Raw genomic sequence first — 19250 nt, forward strand, 5'->3', positions numbered from 1 at the left:
AACAATAACAAATAACATTTTTCTTCTATATTTTCCATCTCCTTTATTTTCAACCGCTCCAAATATAGCCTAAGTTAGGATAATATTAGGAACACTATACTATGGAGCAAAAAATGTATTGTGAATATCTTGCCTACTTTTGCCAAGGAGGCAAGTAGGCCTTATAGCTTAGCTTTGAGTGGGTTATTATTGGATAATCCGAGATTATACTCCCCCCTCTCACATAGGAGTGAGTTTCATATATTATGGAACTCATCCTATACAAGAGAGAGGGAGTATATTTTTGGAGTATCTAATAAATTTATACTTCAAGTGGTTGTTGAGGGCCATTCATGTCATCTAATTACCTGTTCTAATTAACAAGAAAGGAAAAAAATAAATAAATAAAGTGAACCGGTCATTTTATTTTTATCGAGTCAACTAACTACATTACTGGATAAAAATGAAATGGTTTCTGAGCATAGACTAGTTTACTCCCTAAATCAATAAACTGACCACTCATATGTTTCCACATGGGGTAATTAAGGGACTGTCATTTCGACTCTATATTGTGGTCGAAATAGACATGATCTTAATACTAATTATAAAGAGCATCCTTTTCCCTTATTCGATGCTCTATTTCTACCATAGTATAACCTAGGGTTTTACCAATGTGGGGCCCGTAGGGTACATTGGAAAACTACTTTACTGGGTGGGGTCATTGGTAGGGTCATTGAGATTGTCAGGCCAATCCTTCAACAACCCTTCCAGTTCTTCCAACGTAAGCCAATCCAAAAACTCATTCTCTTCGTCATTGTTATTTGCCACTTCCACAGTCTGTGTCTCGCTCTCTGTCATTGTCTCCGCATTAACATTTGGATTAACTTCGAGATTGTGGTCTTGTTCAGCAACCTGATCTTCTTCTACGTCGCTTGGCTTTTCCCATAGTCTGAGAAAGGGAAATTAAGCTTGGCTCTGGGTCCACGGAACTTGATGGCAGCCTTATCGTAAGCCCGGGCAGCCTCCTCCGCCGTCTGGAACGTGCCTAGCCACTTGCGCTTCGCTTCCCTCGGGTCTCGAATCTCAGACGCCCATTTTCCCCAAGGCCTCAGCCTCACTCCCCTGTATCTCTTCTCATTATCATTCTTCTCCTTCTTCTTCTTCGAGCTCCTCTTGCTGGTCGATGGCAATGAGAAAGTGGCAGCACTAGCCGGGACTGGTTGTTGTTCTAGTAGTTGAAAGTGTTGTGGGGTGAGAATATGAATGCCGCCAGTGATAACGTGCTTGAGAGCTGAGACCATAATGTCGTGTTCTTGTTCCTCCGTTATTATTGTCCTCCAAGGACACCACATATAAACACTGCTTGCATAAAAACCATCCATGCCTCATGTAGTAGTAGTAGTGGCTTTCGGAATTCGGACAAAATGATAATTTTTTTTTTCTTTTTCTTTTTATGGAATGAGAGAGAGAGAGAGAGAGAGAGAGAGAGAGAGAGAGTGAGGGATTAGAGTGAGAGAGTTCCTTGTGTTTCGACTTTCGATTCGAAGCAATTGAAGGCAGTGAGGGTGAGCAAAAGATTTATATAGTAACGGGTAGCGAGGGGATAGCTGAGTCCAATGTCCATGTAGCTGCCAACCTGTCCTCTGAGCTTACGCGGTCCCTGTACTTTTTGCTTGCTGGATTACAATGGGCCAACATAGGTGTCACGTGGAGCTTTTAGATGGTGTGGTGGGGGATCCAAACTCATGTAATTGGTCTCCTTAAATCATTAATGAAGTTATTTGCACTGCTGCATTTGCGTGGCGTGGGTTGCTGACTTTATTACTCACTTGTATTATTTACATTACTTTACGTACATCCATGATGAAGATAACCTGACACGTTATGGCCCCTAAAATTCAAATGAGATTTACCAGCATTAGACAAAGCTGGTCACGTTTGTAACAGACTTATTGTTGCTTAAGTAATATTATGTGATGTTTAACCCAAAAAAAAAAATGATACTATAATGTTTTGATGTTACATGGGAGCTGGGACAGCCATTCCAACTGTCTTAAAACACTGCCCTATCTGGTCTCTTCCAAATTTTCTATGAGTCAAATCACGTGGTGCTTCTTTCTTCTCTCTTCTTCTTCTTTTTTAAAATAACTCATTTTTGACATTTTTCAGTTCTTTGATATTCCACCAACCCAAAACATAAAATTTGAATTGCTAAAACGTGGAGGCCATGCGGAACTCCACATATGATATATTCATTACAAAACCAAAAGGCGAGATTAAAGTTGGAATTTTTTTTTTAATTAGTAAAAAAAATTTCAAAAATAAATAAATTGTGAAAATGTGGAGGCCATACAGGAATGTGGAAGAACTTGTTAATATAATATTTTATTATAACAAACCTTTGTTATTTTTGAAATATTATAATAAACTTTTTTTTTTTAATTTTAAAAATGAGGTTGTCCAGGCTTCTTCAAGTATTTGACTATTCTCTCGGATGTATGTAGTTCTCTGTTTCATTTCACACGCAGTAGGTTATTACAGGAAGAAATCTCATGGGGTGATCCCAAAATGCTGATAAGAGGTTTCGAATTCATAATCTTAGATATTATGAGGCCCCAAGTTTACTATAATATTTGAAATTACACAAAAAATTAGTTAGAGGCACGTGCATATACTAGATTTTAAAAAGTTATTAAAAGAAGAAGTCATGTGCTTTATTAAATATAGCATATGATTAAACATGTTATAATTGTATTTTAGTATATGATAAATGTGATTTAATTATTGGTGCTCTTAGGCCAGGACCATATTAGTGCCATTCGATACATTTTTCTTTTGTTTTACGGTACTCATAGATATCTTTGACGTCAACAATTCGTTGGATGAGGAAACCTTCAGAAGAGTGAAGACTCTTGCATCAATATATTTTTATAAATAAAAAACTTTAGTTGGTAGGAATTGAAAATTTGTTATCAAGTATTGTAATAAAATTAGTGAATTGAGATTTGATAAAAGAAAAAGAAAAAAAGAAAAAAGCAATAACGATGTATACTAGGTGCAGAGTGAAACAGAGTCAAACACAAATATATCTGGCTCAAATGGGTGGACCAATGTTGAAGCCAGACACTCCAACATGGTTGACCATCCAAACTGGTACATCAAAAGTACGACCCTTATTGTCCTCCTCTCCAACCGAAACAACGTCAATTAGTTTAGTTGGTTGGTGCGTTGGTGAGCTGTGAGTCCAGAAAAAGTTACATGATTGTAGTTTGAAATATTCTAAAATGCAATGATAAACAAGCATCATCTCGACCCTAAAGTCAAAAAATCATATCTTCAATGAAACAGATTTGCCTCAAGAGTCAATCGGTATCTTCATGGGTACAGAAATACATCATTCAATCATATCTCGACTATTGAAACAATGAGGGAGAAGAATTGTGAGTTTAAAGATAATGTTATTGTTTGGAATTGACTCCCAAGTGAATATGAAACTGTGCACCTGTGATCTGTACTCGATTAGTCTCATTAGTGCTCCTTTCATTAACTCATCCATGACTCTGAGGCCGTGTGCTTTATCTACAGAAGAAGACGACCATTTGTGACTTCTATAAAAAATTGAAACATAAATAAAATCCTCAGTACTTTTGGTTTCTCCAACCCTTTGGCTCTCTTCTTGCGATCACTTGATTTACGATATAAAGGTAGCGTTGGTGAGCATTAGTGGCTGGAGTGTTAATCTTGGAATGTATCAAATAAACCAGCTATTACTTTGGGTGGTCACATGACCACCTCACTTGCAAAAAAATGTAATATATGTTACTAAAAATGAAATGACTCTTTTTATTTTTACTTTTTTCCTTGTTATTAATTAAAGTGGGTAATTAGATGATAATAATTCTATTTTGTATATGATAGGGAAGAGAAAAATTGAAAATGGTCATTAAAGAATTAGTGGACGACCCTAGTTCTTGGGTTCAGCTTACCTTCAGTAAAATTATAATAGGATATTTCCTTTTGTTTTGAACAAAAGTTGATACATCGATCACCGATTAACTTACGATGGAGATTAAAATCCAATGTCATCTCATTAAAATTCAAGCAAAATCTAATGGAAAAAACCATTTTAAATCCAATGCAAAACTAATAATGTTAAGTAGGGATGGCATTACCCCAAGGTCAGGGGATTCAAATGAACCCCCTGACTTGGCCAAATTTTTTTTTTTTATATATAAAATTTTTAATAATTTTTTTTTGAACACTCTAACCCTAAATTTTGTTTAAAACCAATTGAAATAAGTTTGAATATGATCATCTTAAAGCTACCTTCACAATATTTTCATAATAATTTAACAATAAAAGTTAAGTGGCAAATTGTAATTAGATTTTTTATTAAAACCCACAATTGATATTACTTTTTGACATACCTTTAACAACTTGCCACGTAGATTTTGTTATAAAAGTGTTATATTAACAGCATTACTCTTAAAATATTTAAATTTATAAGAAAAAATTATGTTCCAAATTTTTGCTCATTTGTTAAAAATATATTTATTTATTTATTTATTTATTTCCAGGAGTCTAGCTTACTTTTCCATTGACAACAAAATGAAGTTGTTTTTCCTTCCACTTTTCTTCTTCATCAACAAAAAAAAAATACACCATCATCACAACATATCTATATCTATATTTTTTATTCTTTCCTCTTTCTCTCTATCTTTCTTTCTCCTTTCTTTGTTTTTAAGTTTTCTCTCTATTTGATCAAGTGGTTTGATAAATGTTCTATAGATTTTCATGTCCAAGAAGTTTTTTTAGTGCTTGCTCCAATTCCCAGAGACTGACCACATGTATAATTAATTAAGAAGTCATACACTTCAAAAGTATAAATTTATATCAGTTACTATTTTTTCTTAGTTTCACATTTAATGCTAGTCCAACTACTAGGTGTGTTACTATTCTTCTTTATCATATATTTTTATTTAATTGTATTACATATAAATATAATTAGTATTATTGATTTGAAAAAAATGTATGATTAGTTATTTAATTATATTTGTTTATGCATTCAATGATTATTGTCTTACCAATCTTTAAACTATTTATAAATTTTTTAAACTATTGTACAATATAGTTGTATTGTATACTAAATTATATTTTAAATACTATTTTAAATTATTTTATAACATGTATATAATATAGAAGTTGTATATATAGAAAAAAATTAATTATTTTATTTTTTACTTGCCCCTCATGAAAAATTCCTAGATCTGTCACTACGAACCCTCCAAGAAAAAAATTCTGGAGCTGCCACTGATGTTAAGACTTTTCTTTTTCTTTCTTTTTTAACATCACTAATGCTTAAATCTTAAACAAGTGCAAAATAAAATGACTAATGAGAAAAATATTTCTTACCAGCCAAATTAGATTTGAAACTATTCGGTATAATTTTTAGAATTTGAAACTATTCGGTATAATTTTTAGAAAAAAGAAAGAAAAAAAAAAAGAGCGAAGAAGGAGAAGAAATCTCTTTTCAAACTATCAAAGTATGGGAAGATATTCATTAAAAAAAAAAAGTATAAGAGAAGGACATCTAATCGTGTATTATTTACTTTTGATTTCTTATTCAATCCTATGTTAATTTATGAGATGTCAAAATAATTAAAAGATTAAATTTAAGTCTTCCTTTATGAGTATGATTAAGTTAATAAATTTATGTAGGTTAAATATGAAAAAACTATGGGGTTTTCTTTCATTGTTAATATCCAATTACCATATAAGACTACAAAAGTTCCATCATCATTCATTTATTTATTTTAATTTTTCAGTGGTAAATCATGTTTCTTGTACATTTTAAGTTATATTTAATAGTTACATGGAAAAGAAAAACAATGGTGTTGGTCAAATTTTGGGTACTATAATTATATTCCAAAACTTGGCATTGAATTTGATCTTAACAAGAGGCATATAACGTCTATAATGAGTGTGGAAGAAATTTTAAATTTAGTATTCGTAGAGAATGGTGTAATAAAAGGAAAAAAAAAAAAAAAAAGATGGTGTGGTGACTTAAAGAAAATTTATATGTTGTAAAGAGGGATATAAAGCCTTATAGAGAGATCGTGAAAATCAAAGAAGTTCAAGAACAAAATTCATTTTGAACTTTTGAAAATTCAGTAAATTTTTATAGTAAGAAAGAGAGAGGTTTATAATTACAATATAAAAATTCTTAATTCAATCTAGTTCTGGAGGTTTTTTTTTTTGTGGTCTTTTTTTCTAGAGCTTGTTCCAATCTTTGTGGTTTGATTGGTTCTGGATGTGTGGCCCTTTTTTGGTTGCTGTGGGAGGGGTAATAGTGGGCTGCAATGGGTTATTGCCGTTGGCCTATCTCTGTGTACGTGGTTTGGGTCAGTTTAGTGGTAGCAGTTCTTGGGTCATCAATAGTGGGTTCTGATCTCTGTGGTTAGGTTGTTTTCGGATGTGCATTGCGGTGATTGGGTAGGTTCTAATTGGTTTTGGGTGAGCTATGGTGGTTGACTGGCTGCTGCTTAGGGGTAGGGTGGTGATTTTTTTCTTCTTTTTCAATGCCTCTTTCTCTCTTCGTATTAGTCTCACTCTCATCTGAAGTAAGAGCCACAACCACCTCCACTGGCACAACCAACTCAGTCACAGTCACCCATTACCACAACCACAACCAGCCCACTAGAACTCTGATTTAAAATTTAAATAAAAAAAAAATAAAAAAATAAAAAAAATAAAAAAAACTACAACAACAACAACCACCACCACCATCACCACAAACCCACCTCAACAACACACCCACCACAGCAATAACCCGATTTCAACCACAATAGCAACAATCCAACCACTAATCCCAACAACAACCTGATTTGAGAAGAAGTGACACTCAAATGACTAGGAGTGGGGGAAGAGAGCGATGTGGGTTGGCGAGGAGTGGAGGAAGAAAGAAAAAAAAATGAAAGGGAGAAGTGAATGGTGGCAGCTTGGGGCTTGGGTCAGCGGCGAGTGGAGGAAGAGATGGGTCAACGGCTGGGGAGGGGGAGATGGGTTAGCGAGGAGTGGAGGACGAGAGAAAAAAAAAATTTAAGGGAGAGGGTGAAGAGAAAGCTACAGGATAGGAAATAGGAAACAGAAAAGGAAAGAAAAACATTATTTAATTGGAGGATTCAATAAAATAGTAATATTTTGGTATACTTTTAAGCTACAGTGCATTGGCATAGATGGCAGTCACTATATTTCAAATGGTAAAATTTTAGTAATAGCACTAGGGATGTAATCGGTTAGGCCCAGCTGGTTTTCTTAGTGCTAGACAACCGAAACCGAAATTTTGGGTTTATGAATATCTCAACCGAAATTGATCACCGAAGTAATTGGAAATTAATCGAATTCTGTTGGGTTTCGGTTTCGGTCAGTATTATCATTGTATCTAAAAAGTACCATTATATATGAACCAACAAAGCTTTTCTTAGAGAATAATCAATGGTCATAGTAGCTTACTCTACGCTAGAGAATACTTAAACAGTTAAACTAGCAGTCATATATTTCATCTTTGCTACCTAAGCTATTTTTAGCATAATCTAATTATAGTTGGCAACAAGGAATGCGGTAAATATTTTCTCACAGTTTTTTTCACACACTCATATCCACAATTATATACACTTATATACTTATTTTAAAACCTAAAAATAGGTGTGAGAAAAGTGAATATACAGAGAAAATGTAAAAAAATAAATTGTGTGCGAGAAAATCATTATCCAAACCCCAAGAAATGTGTGGAAAATAAATGTTGATTGAGATTATGTAAAAAAGGTAATAGTGAAACATCGGTGGTTAATGAGAGCACGAAAATGGCATTTTTAACATGCAAGAAATGCATATGAAAATAGCTTGAAAAAGTAAAAACAAGCAACATTTTTTATTTTGAAGAAGTTGCAAAAGAAGCAATTTGGATAAAAGTCATGAATGAAGAAATCTCATATTCGCATCCATTGGGAGGAACAACACATTGAAGCTCTAGAAGACCTACTCAAAAGGTTCCATATGAACAATAGTAAGCCACTGTCTGTGTCCACCCTAATGGCATTGAACGAGAAGCTGCACTCAAATGATAGCATAGAAAAATTGGATGCAAGGAACTATCGAAGTTTGGTTGGAAGCTTAATTAATTTAATTGAATAGTGCAAGTCTAGGTATTGTATATCCAATCAATCTCATCTCCAGATTTATGAATGAATCAAGCAAGTTCCACAAATAATAAGGTACAAAGAAACAAATTCTACAGTGTCTAAAAGGTACAAAGAAACTTGGTATCAGGTATGTGAAAGAAAAAGACAATAAGCTTGTGGGATATACAGATAATTATTGGGCAGACTCAATTGTTGATTGTAAGAGTACTTTTGCCTACTTATTCTATCCAGGTACAAAATGTTGGAGTGGGTTGTGTTCAAACACTTAGCATTGTGCTTTGTGTCCCACATTAGTTAGGAGTGAACCATGTTATGTGTTTATAAGCCATCATCCACCTTAGATGTTAGAGTTGGGTGTGGGTTAGGTTTGGGCTTGCCTCTATTTCTTCGTTGGGCATGCATAATGACCGTTGAAGCAAGCCTACTATTCCTTCTTTTCTTTTTGTTAGGGTCTAAAAATTTAGGATTTTATGTATTTAGAACTCTATTTGTATTGTTGGCAAACCATGATCAAAACAGGTTGTTTAGTCTTGTTTAGACTTGCTCAAAGTTGGGTCTTTCATGTAAAGTTGGAATTGAGTGGCTGCAGATGCATTGGTGCATTTCGGCCTGGCTCGATCGATCGAAGGAAAGACTCGATCGATCGAATCTCAGGCAGAATGTTTTTCTACAGAATATTCCAACTCAGCCCTAACTCATTAAACGTTTTGGGTTTTCTGTTTTTACCCTAGGTATATAAAGAAAAACCCTAGCCACGTTTTTAGAGTTGCTCTAGTTGAGTTGTTGTTCATATTGTTATTTTGTGTAAATCTCTTGTGAGATCTTTGAGGAGCTTTCCTTTACGAAAATTTTAGGGTTTTCAAGGTAGAGATTACTTCAACATCTTGATGATTAACTCAGTTGCTGCCATTGGAGCTTAAAGAATAACAAGCGTGGGTGCTTGTAGCTGATTGGAGAATCCAAGAAAGAAAGAGTCCGTGGATTCGGAGCTTGCACGTGGTCGTGTCAGTAAGTTCTACTGGTGGGTAACATTAGGAAGTCAAGCGGGGAGCTTGTAAGTCCTTTTGTATGAACTTCAATTCTTTCACATAGTGGATTCAGGTTTACCTTGAGGATAGTTAGGTCAAATCCTCCCTAGGTTTTTACCATGTGGTTTCCTGGGTCATAATATCATTGTGTCTTTTATATTTCCGTTGCGTTATACTTTTGATATGATTGTATGTTTGTGATAACCTAGAATTGCTGAAATTGACTAAGTTAATCACTTGGCTAATTAACTAAGTTAATCTGGTTGTTTTAAAGGGTCTAAAACCGTTTACTTTTGGCTTATAAAACCCTTCTGCCCCATTGGTCTCTACCCAAGTAACCCGTTGGGCATTTAATAAGCTACCTGTTGGGTATGCATAGTGACCGTTGGAGCCAGCTCACTATTCATTATTTACCTTTGGCTTATAAAACCCTTCAGCTGTCATTTTCTTTTAATCATTCTTTTCTTTTTCTAGCTGCACCCCATAGCTTCTTTCCCTCTATTCTGCTCTTATTTCTCTGCTCTTCACCATTGAAATTTCTTTTCCTTCTATCCATTTTGGCTTAGCCTATTGGTCTCTACCTAAGCAGCCCGTTGGACATTTAATAAGTTGCATGTTGGGCATGCACAGTGACCATTGGAGCCAACTCACTATTTTTTCTTTACCTTTGGCTTATAAAACCCTTCAGCCCTTGTTCGCGTAAAATAATCTACATGCGCATAGAATCGTAACAAGTAGTAAAGTGTTTTTTTTAGAAAACGAATGTCGAACCCATAGGGATTAACTATGTTATTCAATACCAAAATTCACTAAATAAATTATTATTTGGAAAATCGAAAATAAATGGAACGTTCTACTATCTGAATTAAATTAAACTATTTAATAAAAATAAATCTATGAATAAAAAGAATTAACAAAGTGTAAAAATCTAACAGTGTAAAAATATGATAATAATGAATCTAGAGCAGTTGATTTCACCTAACAAATCCCACACAATTTATTCTTCCTAATTATTAAATTCTAATAATCTCCCGTTGATGATTAAAAATTCCTTAACTATTCAATATCATCTTTTGAATAATATCAAAAATATCTTCAGCTAACAATTCCATATCTCTATGTGAATTTAATTTACTGGAGACTAATTATGTTCTTTGAATTTTCTAAAAAATCGCACTAATTGCAGTAAAGCATCTCTACTTTTGCTCAACTAATGGTGTTTAATTCTAGAACTAAAATAAAAAATCACCTCTCGATCTCATTGTAATTCAATTGATCAAATAATAATTCGTAAAAAAAAATAGTTAGCATTAAGAATAGGAATTAAACACTCAATCATGGAAATATTAAAAATAAAATAACTCAGAAAATAAATTGTGTGTTCATTGCCAGACTACATCATGCTCTAGAATATAAAATTTAGTTCATAATAAAATTGAAAAGAAAACAAATAAAACTTATGTTTTTCATCTGAATTGGTTGATCAACATGAAGCTCTCGTCATTGTCCTCAGATCCTCCTCCTCAGAAAGATTCTCAAAAAATATTCTTCAATGCAGCTCCCCTTGAATTTGCCCTAAAGAGCCTTTAAATAGGTCTAGGAATCCTATTACAAGTTGAATTCTCGTTTGGAGAAAATCCCAAATTTTTAGAATTCACTTAACCGACGATTTTGGCCCATTTAACTTCAGAATTCGGGCTCTTGGTAAACTACAAAGCTGTAACCCTTTAATTTAACTTTCCAGCCCAACTTGAATCATCTCGATTGGACATCTAAGCCGAAAGTTATGCCAAAAATACTAATTGATGTGTGGGCTGGAATCCTAATCCGAATTGGACTTAAATTTAATTAGGTCTTCAAGTCAACTGATTTACATCCACAAGATGTGGATTAATCTGAAATCTTCCCAATCCTTCAAAGCACAAATGAATAGATAAATATAAATAAAAAATCAAATCAAATCAAAAGAAATAAAGGAAAACTAACAATTTTAATAAATAAGAGGATAATAAAAATCATGTAAAAATTACACTTATTAGCTCTCATTTTCTTTTAATCAACCTTTTCTTTTTTCAGCCGCACTCCACAACTTCTCTCCCTCTATTTTGCTCTTGTTTCTCTGCTTTTCACCACAGAAATTTCAGCATCTAATTTTGGTTTTAAGAAAAGGCAAATAAGGTTGTACTTGGTTCTTCTTACTTGGTTGTGCGTCTAACTTAAAGAAATTGCTATAGTCTAATCTTGGGGGATTATTCGACCAAGAGAGCCATTCGCACCGAATTCTACTCCGGGTGGTACGAATCAGCCTTTAAGGACAACGTAATTTGCGTGATTCTATATAGTTAATTCGTGAGATCTTTCTAACTCTATCTATATATTTTTTGTCATTGCTAATTTTTTAGGGTTTATACTGTTGAATCAAATCTTGTTTATTTAGCCATATTTTCCAACACAAAACCATTTTCTTGTTCATCAAAGAAACAGAGAGCTATGACATTATTATCAATAGAAGCTGAATCCATAGCAGATACAGGTAAATACTTGTATGCCTGCAATAAAAAAAGAAAGAATCTATAATTAGTTAATCTTTTTATAATAAATTTTAAAGAAAAAATGTAGTATTTAAGATACCAACTACTGTGTGCAGCAAGACAAAGACTGTTTCACAAATTTAAAATCGTCAAGACAAATTAATTAAATTCCAGTTTGACCAAATACTTTAACAAGGGTCAGAGAGATATAATTCCTTAACTATGTAGAACAAGGCCAGGAAGTTTGCACCAATTCCCAACTATTGAACGAACAAGTCAAGCTTTAACGTAACATGTGGCTTAGGAAACTAGTTCCACCGCTCTTTGTTTCACAGTAAAGTAAAGAATTCTGGTTATATGTGGCCTGCAATATATGCAAAAGAAATCACAAGAAAAAGAACAATTCTGGTTCATTTGGATTTTGGAGTGTGGAGAGATCACACTGATTCAATATCAAGTTCAATTTGTGACTTAATGCCATACCTATAGATATATAATAGTACATACATTAATCAGATTGTAGGCTATCTAATGGGTAAAATAGTACCCAAAGAATTTAGGAGACATAAATGTATGGCATTAATCATAGTTCAACACTAACATTTTGAATATCCATTAAAACAATATTTCCAATGAACACCTAAAGGTCAGTTGTGAGTTGAAATTTTCCAACAATTACCACAAATTCTTAAGGAGCCTCAAATTCTAGTTCAAAACAAGAATTCTTAGTTGAACTATTAAAAGCAAGCAAGAGTACCAGTAACAGTTCTATGCTATTTGACTTATGAATTACTTGAGAAGTAAAATGAGAAAGTAAAGAATTCTGGTTATATGTGGCCTGCAATATATGCAAAAGAAATCACAAGAAAAAGAACAATTCTGGTTCATTTGGATTTTGGAGTGTGGAGAGATCACACTGATTCAATATCAAGTTCAATTTGTGACTTAATGCCATACCTATAGATATATAATAGTACATACATTAATCAGATTGTAGGCTATCTAATGGGTAAAATAGTACCCAAAGAATTTAGGAGACATAAATGTATGGCATTAATCATAGTTCAACACTAACATTTTGAATATCCATTAAAACAATATTTCCAATGAACACCTAAAGGTCAGTTGTGAGTTGAAATTTTCCAACAATTACCACAAATTCTTAAGGAGCCTCAAATTCTAGTTCAAAACAAGAATTCTTAGTTGAACTATTAAAAGCAAGCAAGAGTACCAGTAACAGTTCTATGCTATTTGACTTATGAATTACTTGAGAAGTAAAATGAGAATGAATAATGGAGAACCATAATTCACATTTTTTTAAGCAAAACGCCGCTACAAGTATTTGTTCACACTCAAAAGTGAAAAATACATTTCTCTATTCATTCTTCCAAGTAAACAAAATTAGTGAGAAACTTCTCAGTGGCTGGACCTTGTGATTGGGAATCTCTAAATTGCTGAGCGTATGATCAAGTTAATACCGAAGGATCAAAAATAGAGTGGCTGGACCATAACTTCTCAGTTGAGAGGCAAGTTTGGAATATGAAAACTGCATTGCCCATAGTGAACATCCCAAAGCACTTCAACTGGAAGACCATCCACTACAATGCCGTGGTTGCCCCTAAACTTCCACTTCAACCTCTTGACCTGGCATCACTGTCTGCGGATCACTAACCCAACAGTGTCAGTATGTCACACTCAATTGTGACATCATGCATGTTCCCCTTATCACAAAATTTAGTTTTTGCCCCATAAAACCTCCTCCCAAATATATGTTCCCTCTTAGAAGTAAAACTATTTCCTGATAAAACACAACAGCTAAATAATCCCTCCACTGGCTCTAGCCCAGAACCAAATTTAGCATTAGTTAAGGTCCAGTAAATCTCAATTTTACTAGAATCCACATTTAAATTCTTAGACCCTTTTCTTTTAGAGAACAACCATGGCATTATATCAACCTCACAAAGGCATTGATTGGACAAACCAAATCATCAATCCCAACACTAAGGCCTTGACCCATCAAACTTTTGGTCCATGTAATTAATGGTGATCAAGCCAAAGTTAAAACCAAAATATTAGCAGGGAAAAACACCCGGAAATGGGGAGCGCCTTTATTTTTAATACTTATCTCAACAATTGTCCCAACCGTTTAAGTATGCTAATTTCCTTGCTTTTACTCCACGGTTGAGTACAACCGCAGAAAATTAAGGCTTCTACCAATGGCTTTTAGTGACCGTAGATTAAAAGTATGTTGAAAAAGCTCAAATTATTTGTAGCAATCATAATCTATGATAATGCGTCTGACCTTGCTATAACTAAAATTTCAGTATTTCCCAGTAGAACAAAGCATATTAAACTTCATCATCATTTCATCAAAAAATTGGTGTAAGAAGGCGAAATACAATTGGAATTCTTCAATGTAAATGAACAACTAGCGGATATTTTTACAAATGTCCATATACTATAAAAGTTAAAAGAATTTAAGAAAAATATGAGAACTACAAATTAAGAGGTCATGTGTTTGCGCATATAATTTGTAATTCACAAGTGGCTGTGCCGCTGTGTTAGCTGTTGAAAATTCACCAGATATGATGAACGGGTGGCAGTAAATAAAATGAAGATGAAGTTGGTTAGTTGACATCTCACGAAGCCGGGTGTCATTTGAAAAGAAAATTCACAATTCCTGAAGTCCTAGAGCTTTTCAAGAATTCCAAAAATCACCAGAATTACTTTTGTATTCTGTAGCAGATTCGAGAACCAACCAAAGCGATTCTTTAATTATTACCTTGTGAAATGAAAATAATGATGCACAACAAAAAAAAGTAATGAAATGAAATAGCAAACAGAGCATACTTTGTAACAACCCGTGCTACTTGGAGTTGGAACCAGAGATGCCTAATAGAATTGTCACTTACTAGTTCAGTTGAAGCGAGTTATGCAGTGTTGGTCAAAGCAAAAGAACATATCTGATGACAGTTATGAGCAGAGAAAAGCCATAGAGTTGGTATCCTCTGCAGCTCTCTTTGGTAGAGAGCTGGATCTCAAGGGTTTGGAGCCACTGTCTCTGAGACCGTTTCCCTTCGAAGGAATTTCTTTCTCCAACCCCTTCAGTCTCTTCTTGGGGGTCACTTGGTTGACGCTATATATATATAAAGGTAGCGTTGGTGGGCTTCAGTGGCTGGAGTGTTAATCTTGGACTGTATTGTTCAAATAAACCAGTAAGTATTTTACAAATGTTTGGTTTGAGAGGAGTGTCTTCAGTTTTTGAGATCGTTGGTGGCCTCTAACTTACATATTCGATCTGTAATCTAGTCTTGTTCACTATCTTCAAAAAAATTGCCTTTTCTAGTAAAAACAAAAGAATGGTCGGAGGAAAAAGAGGGTGAAATAATGTTTTTTTCTTCCTTGACATGGAGGGAACGCAATTTCGCTCTTGTTTCCAAAACTAAGGGGACCCATGATTTTACTGTGAAATAGGTTTGTCGATTTGAACATGTTTAACATTTTTAGCCAGCTCAGCAGGCAGCAGCCAATTTATTGTTCCGAAAAGTATTAGAAATAAAGGGTATGTTTCATTTGTTTATGTCAAACCAGTTGTTATGGATATGTGGCGGCATAACTGTCTAACTTGGACACATGCAGGATGCATCCTCTCGGGTGAATTCTGCCGTCCAATTTAATTTTTCATCTCCCAATACATTTTTAAGTATGGAATTAGAATTGAATTCTTTTATGAACTTAATAAAATCTCATAATATTTTCACAATAAAAAAATATAATAAATTAAAAATTTTATTTAGTCTCACCACAACTTAAAATAAAAGTGTTATAAATATGTTGTAAGATTATATTAAGAGTGTTATAAAAATGTTATAAGATTATATTGTGCTCTAGACTCTTTTTAGCATAAAATAACAACCACATGTTGAAGTTATGATTAATGTAACGCTATTTCATCATCAACAAGTAATTATTTTAAATATTAAGTTCATAAAAAAATGAATCTTCCACTTTATAATTTTTAGAGATAAATACCTTTAGTTTTTTTTAATAAAGTTAGAGATAAGGGCAACTCAACCCTTAGGCCATTTAGGCAATGGCCCAAAGCCCCCAAATACATTAGAACGTATTGTATCTATTTATTTTATTGTATAAAAAAATGAAGGCTCATCACCTAGTTAAAAATAAATAAATAAATAAATAAATAAAATAACTGGTAGAATGCATTGTTTATGTCTTAAAGTGTAACTAAGACCCAAAAATTTTAATGAATAAAATTTATTCTTACAAAATTATTCTATTTTTGAATGTTATACACTATGCTAATACATTTTACTTTGTTTGTGATAGAACTTTTTAGTTTTTAAGAGTACAAAAAATTTCAATCTCTCAAACATACATGAATGGTGAATACTCTTCTTTTTTTTCCCTATTGAAATTAATAATTATCTAGACAGATTCATTACTAAAATTCAATGTCCAATACTTAAAGTCTAACATTGTCAAGAGAGATAATGACTATCTCTAACATGATATTTTTTTTATACTAATAGTTTTTACATAATTGAAAATACTCTGTATTGAATTTTATAAAAATGCTAGATTCTTTCTTCTAATGCATGTGTTGGATAACTATTACAAGATGTCAAGGCTTCGGTTAGTAGATTTTGCTATTACAAGATTTAAATGGTCACAAGCAAGGGTAACAATGTTGTCAACAAATTAGCAATAAGTCCCTATATCATGATGATATTGTATGCTAGGTAAACACTTCTATGTGTCATTGTCTTATTAGTTTGTAATTATTTTATCATTTTTTTATAAAATATTTTTGAAAATAATTCATAAACTAATATACTCAAGACATTCTTTAACATTTCTTTTAATCATATTACAATTTTTAAAATTAAAAAAAAAAATTAACAAAACTTGAATACAAAAACATAATCAATAGTAATTTTATATCTTCAAAAGCAAAACATAAATTTTTTATAAATAAAAAATGTCAAAATATAAATATTATTCAATCAATATATAAATATAAAAAAAATATGTCTCATTTAAATGACGTATGTTTACGTACGGTAAAAAGGAAAAAAAAAAGACCATACATGTGGTTTGACTCTTTCAGACTGATTGGAGGAAGGGGACCATATATAAATCCATCGTACAGTTAGGTTGGTTGGGATGCTCCGCTGTCAAACATCACATGCCGTCCAAGCGCAGCAATGCAAATTTAAACAGACTCATGAAGAGGATGGATGGAGATCAATCATTTCATTTGGGTCCCACCTTCAAAAAGTTTTTATCCATCTAAAAGCTCCACGTGTAGGAAAAAAAAAAAAAAAACACCTTCAGTTTTTCTTTTCCTATTTTTAAATAATTACTTTATTTTTTTCTTTATATATATACACAAAATGACAAACATACTATTTAAATTATGTGAGTTTAATTTGGTAGAATTCACATTACTTTTGATATTCAAATTCCTAGGAATGTGATACTGGTGATTTGGATGTTTATGAATAATGAATTGGTCTAATTTGAAATCTAATAAGATTGTAAAAAATAATGAGATTTTTATATTTAATTCGTCTCTTAGAGTTATATTGAATTTTTTTTTTTAAATATCCTTAGATTTATAAACCCAATATATATCGTCTTTTTTTTTTTTTTTAATTATCTTCCTCCAAAAAATTAATGAGAAACAAAATAGTGGCAAATTCATGTATTATTTTTGGATAACATGTATAATACCAAAAAAAAAAAAAAAATTGTTAGTTTATAATTATAATTATTTTTGTTTTATATCTATTGGTTGACGTGTAAAGAAGAATGTGTAAAAGTGAGAATGTGAATACCCACCTTTTCCTTTTTTCTTTTTTTTTCTAAAGGAAACCCATATTTTTACTGTTAGCGTATATATTGTTGTAGGCTTTAGGCTTAACCAGATTACTTGTATAGCACACATTCTTGTACTACACTCTTACTTGTATTGCACTCATATGCTTCTTATATAAAGGCACTCATATATATTTTTTCATTGAGAAATAGAATACAATTATTCATTTAGTATTTCTAACATGGTATCAGAGCCACTGCTCTGACATTTTCTTAGCAGTCTTGTCTTTATTGGTGTGACTCCATTCTCAACATCGCTTCCGCCATCATAACAGCCACCGCAGCCTTTCGCCGTTGAACCTTTGTTGTCTTTGGGTTTCAGACCTATAGCCGCTGTTATTGAGAAGTTTCACGCTACAAAGATCACTGCCTGTTGCATCACCGCAACAATATTGCTTCGATTACATTTGTGAAGGTACCACAAAGATTGTCTTGCACTGATCTACACACCCGTGAAAGCCTCAAAGCCATCGGAGACTGCACGCACCCCCACGCGCCTCTCAAAGGTTCTGCTTCGCAACGCACGCGCTCCATGTGCTTCCCACGCGCCACTAAACAACTGGGTTCCTCCTCATGCACTCACACGCGCCGCACCTACAGTTCCACACGCCTTCACGCGCTCTCACGTGCCGTCTCTTCTGTCTCACGCACGCCACGCACCACACGCACGAAAATTGCTCTTCCATGTCAACCCTAGCTGATCTCAGTGCCTTGTCATTTGCTAACGTCATCTCACAGTTAGCCTGCTGATGTCATCTGTTGACTTTGACACTATTGACCGTTGACTTCTAGAGTTGACTTTGACCAGGATTGATTGTTGACTTTTGCAGTTCAGGTGCTCCATACCCAGTTTTTCGCATAGATTTCATTTTTGCAGTCCATTTTTGCATATTTTGCTTCTAAATGAAGAATAAGGACATGTCTTCTTCTTATTGCAACAATCGTCGCTACCAATCCATCAAACATTTTTGCAAATTTTGCAAACGTTTTGGCCACAATATTGAGACTTGCTATCATCACAATAAATCAGCTGTTTCAATTTCTACTGCTACTGTTACTAACACTGAGAGTGTCCAACCAATGGCTCTTGTCTGTGCACAGTCTAAGTCTTCTGGATCCACTTTCTCAATTTCCAAAGATGACCTTATAAATATCGTCGCCAATGTCATTCATATGGTTAATAATGCATCTTATTCCTCTTCTCTCTCAGCTTTATCTGATATGTCTCCTACCTCTTGGCCTATGGATTCTGCTTGTTTCAATCACATGACACCTCACTTGTCCTTATTTTCTGACCTTAAACCTGTACTGCACCCTCTTAATATTCGTACAGCAAATGGTTCTACAATGTCTGGTCATAATATAGGTTTAGTTTCAACCTCCAACCTCTCAGTTCCTAGAGTCTTTAATGCTCTTGATCTTTCTTATAATTCATTTTATGTGGGACAATTAACAGAGTTGGGTTATCGCATTACCTTTGATTATTTTGGGTATATTATGTAGGATCCTAGGACGGGACAGGAGCTTGGGACCGGTCCCAGAGTTAGGTGTATGTTTCCCGTGGACAACCTTCGTCTTCCACTTGTTACTCCTGTTTTTGTTGCTGTAGCTGT

The 19250-nt window shown here is 33.6% G+C and overlaps 1 protein-coding gene and 1 long non-coding RNA gene across 3 annotated transcripts; both read right to left on the reverse strand.

Annotated features, from left to right (window-relative positions):
* Positions 1-684: 684 nt before the first annotated feature.
* LOC136067323 (ethylene-responsive transcription factor ERF096-like) lies at positions 685-1280 on the reverse strand. The gene is made up of 2 exons (XM_065773006.1): positions 970-1280; positions 685-928 (listed from the first exon to the last, which is right to left on the reverse strand). Exons 1-2 carry the CDS (start codon positions 1278-1280, stop codon positions 685-687), a joined length of 555 nt encoding a protein of 184 aa, XP_065629078.1.
* Positions 1281-10582: 9302 nt separating this feature from the next.
* LOC136067332 (uncharacterized) lies at positions 10583-15033 on the reverse strand. Of its 2 annotated transcripts, none has more exons than XR_010628807.1 (3): positions 14652-15033; positions 11270-11757; positions 10583-11120 (listed from the first exon to the last, which is right to left on the reverse strand). It is a non-coding gene; the product is annotated as an uncharacterized LOC136067332 (long non-coding RNA). The 2 variants fall into 2 exon arrangements; XR_010628806.1 differs by having other exon boundaries at positions 11239-11757.
* Positions 15034-19250: the final 4217 nt, after the last annotated feature.

The sequence above is a fragment of the Quercus suber genome, unplaced genomic scaffold (assembly GCF_002906115.3).
Source record: "Quercus suber isolate HL8 unplaced genomic scaffold, Cork oak 2.0 scaffold_67, whole genome shotgun sequence".
Taxonomy (NCBI): domain Eukaryota; kingdom Viridiplantae; phylum Streptophyta; class Magnoliopsida; order Fagales; family Fagaceae; genus Quercus; species Quercus suber.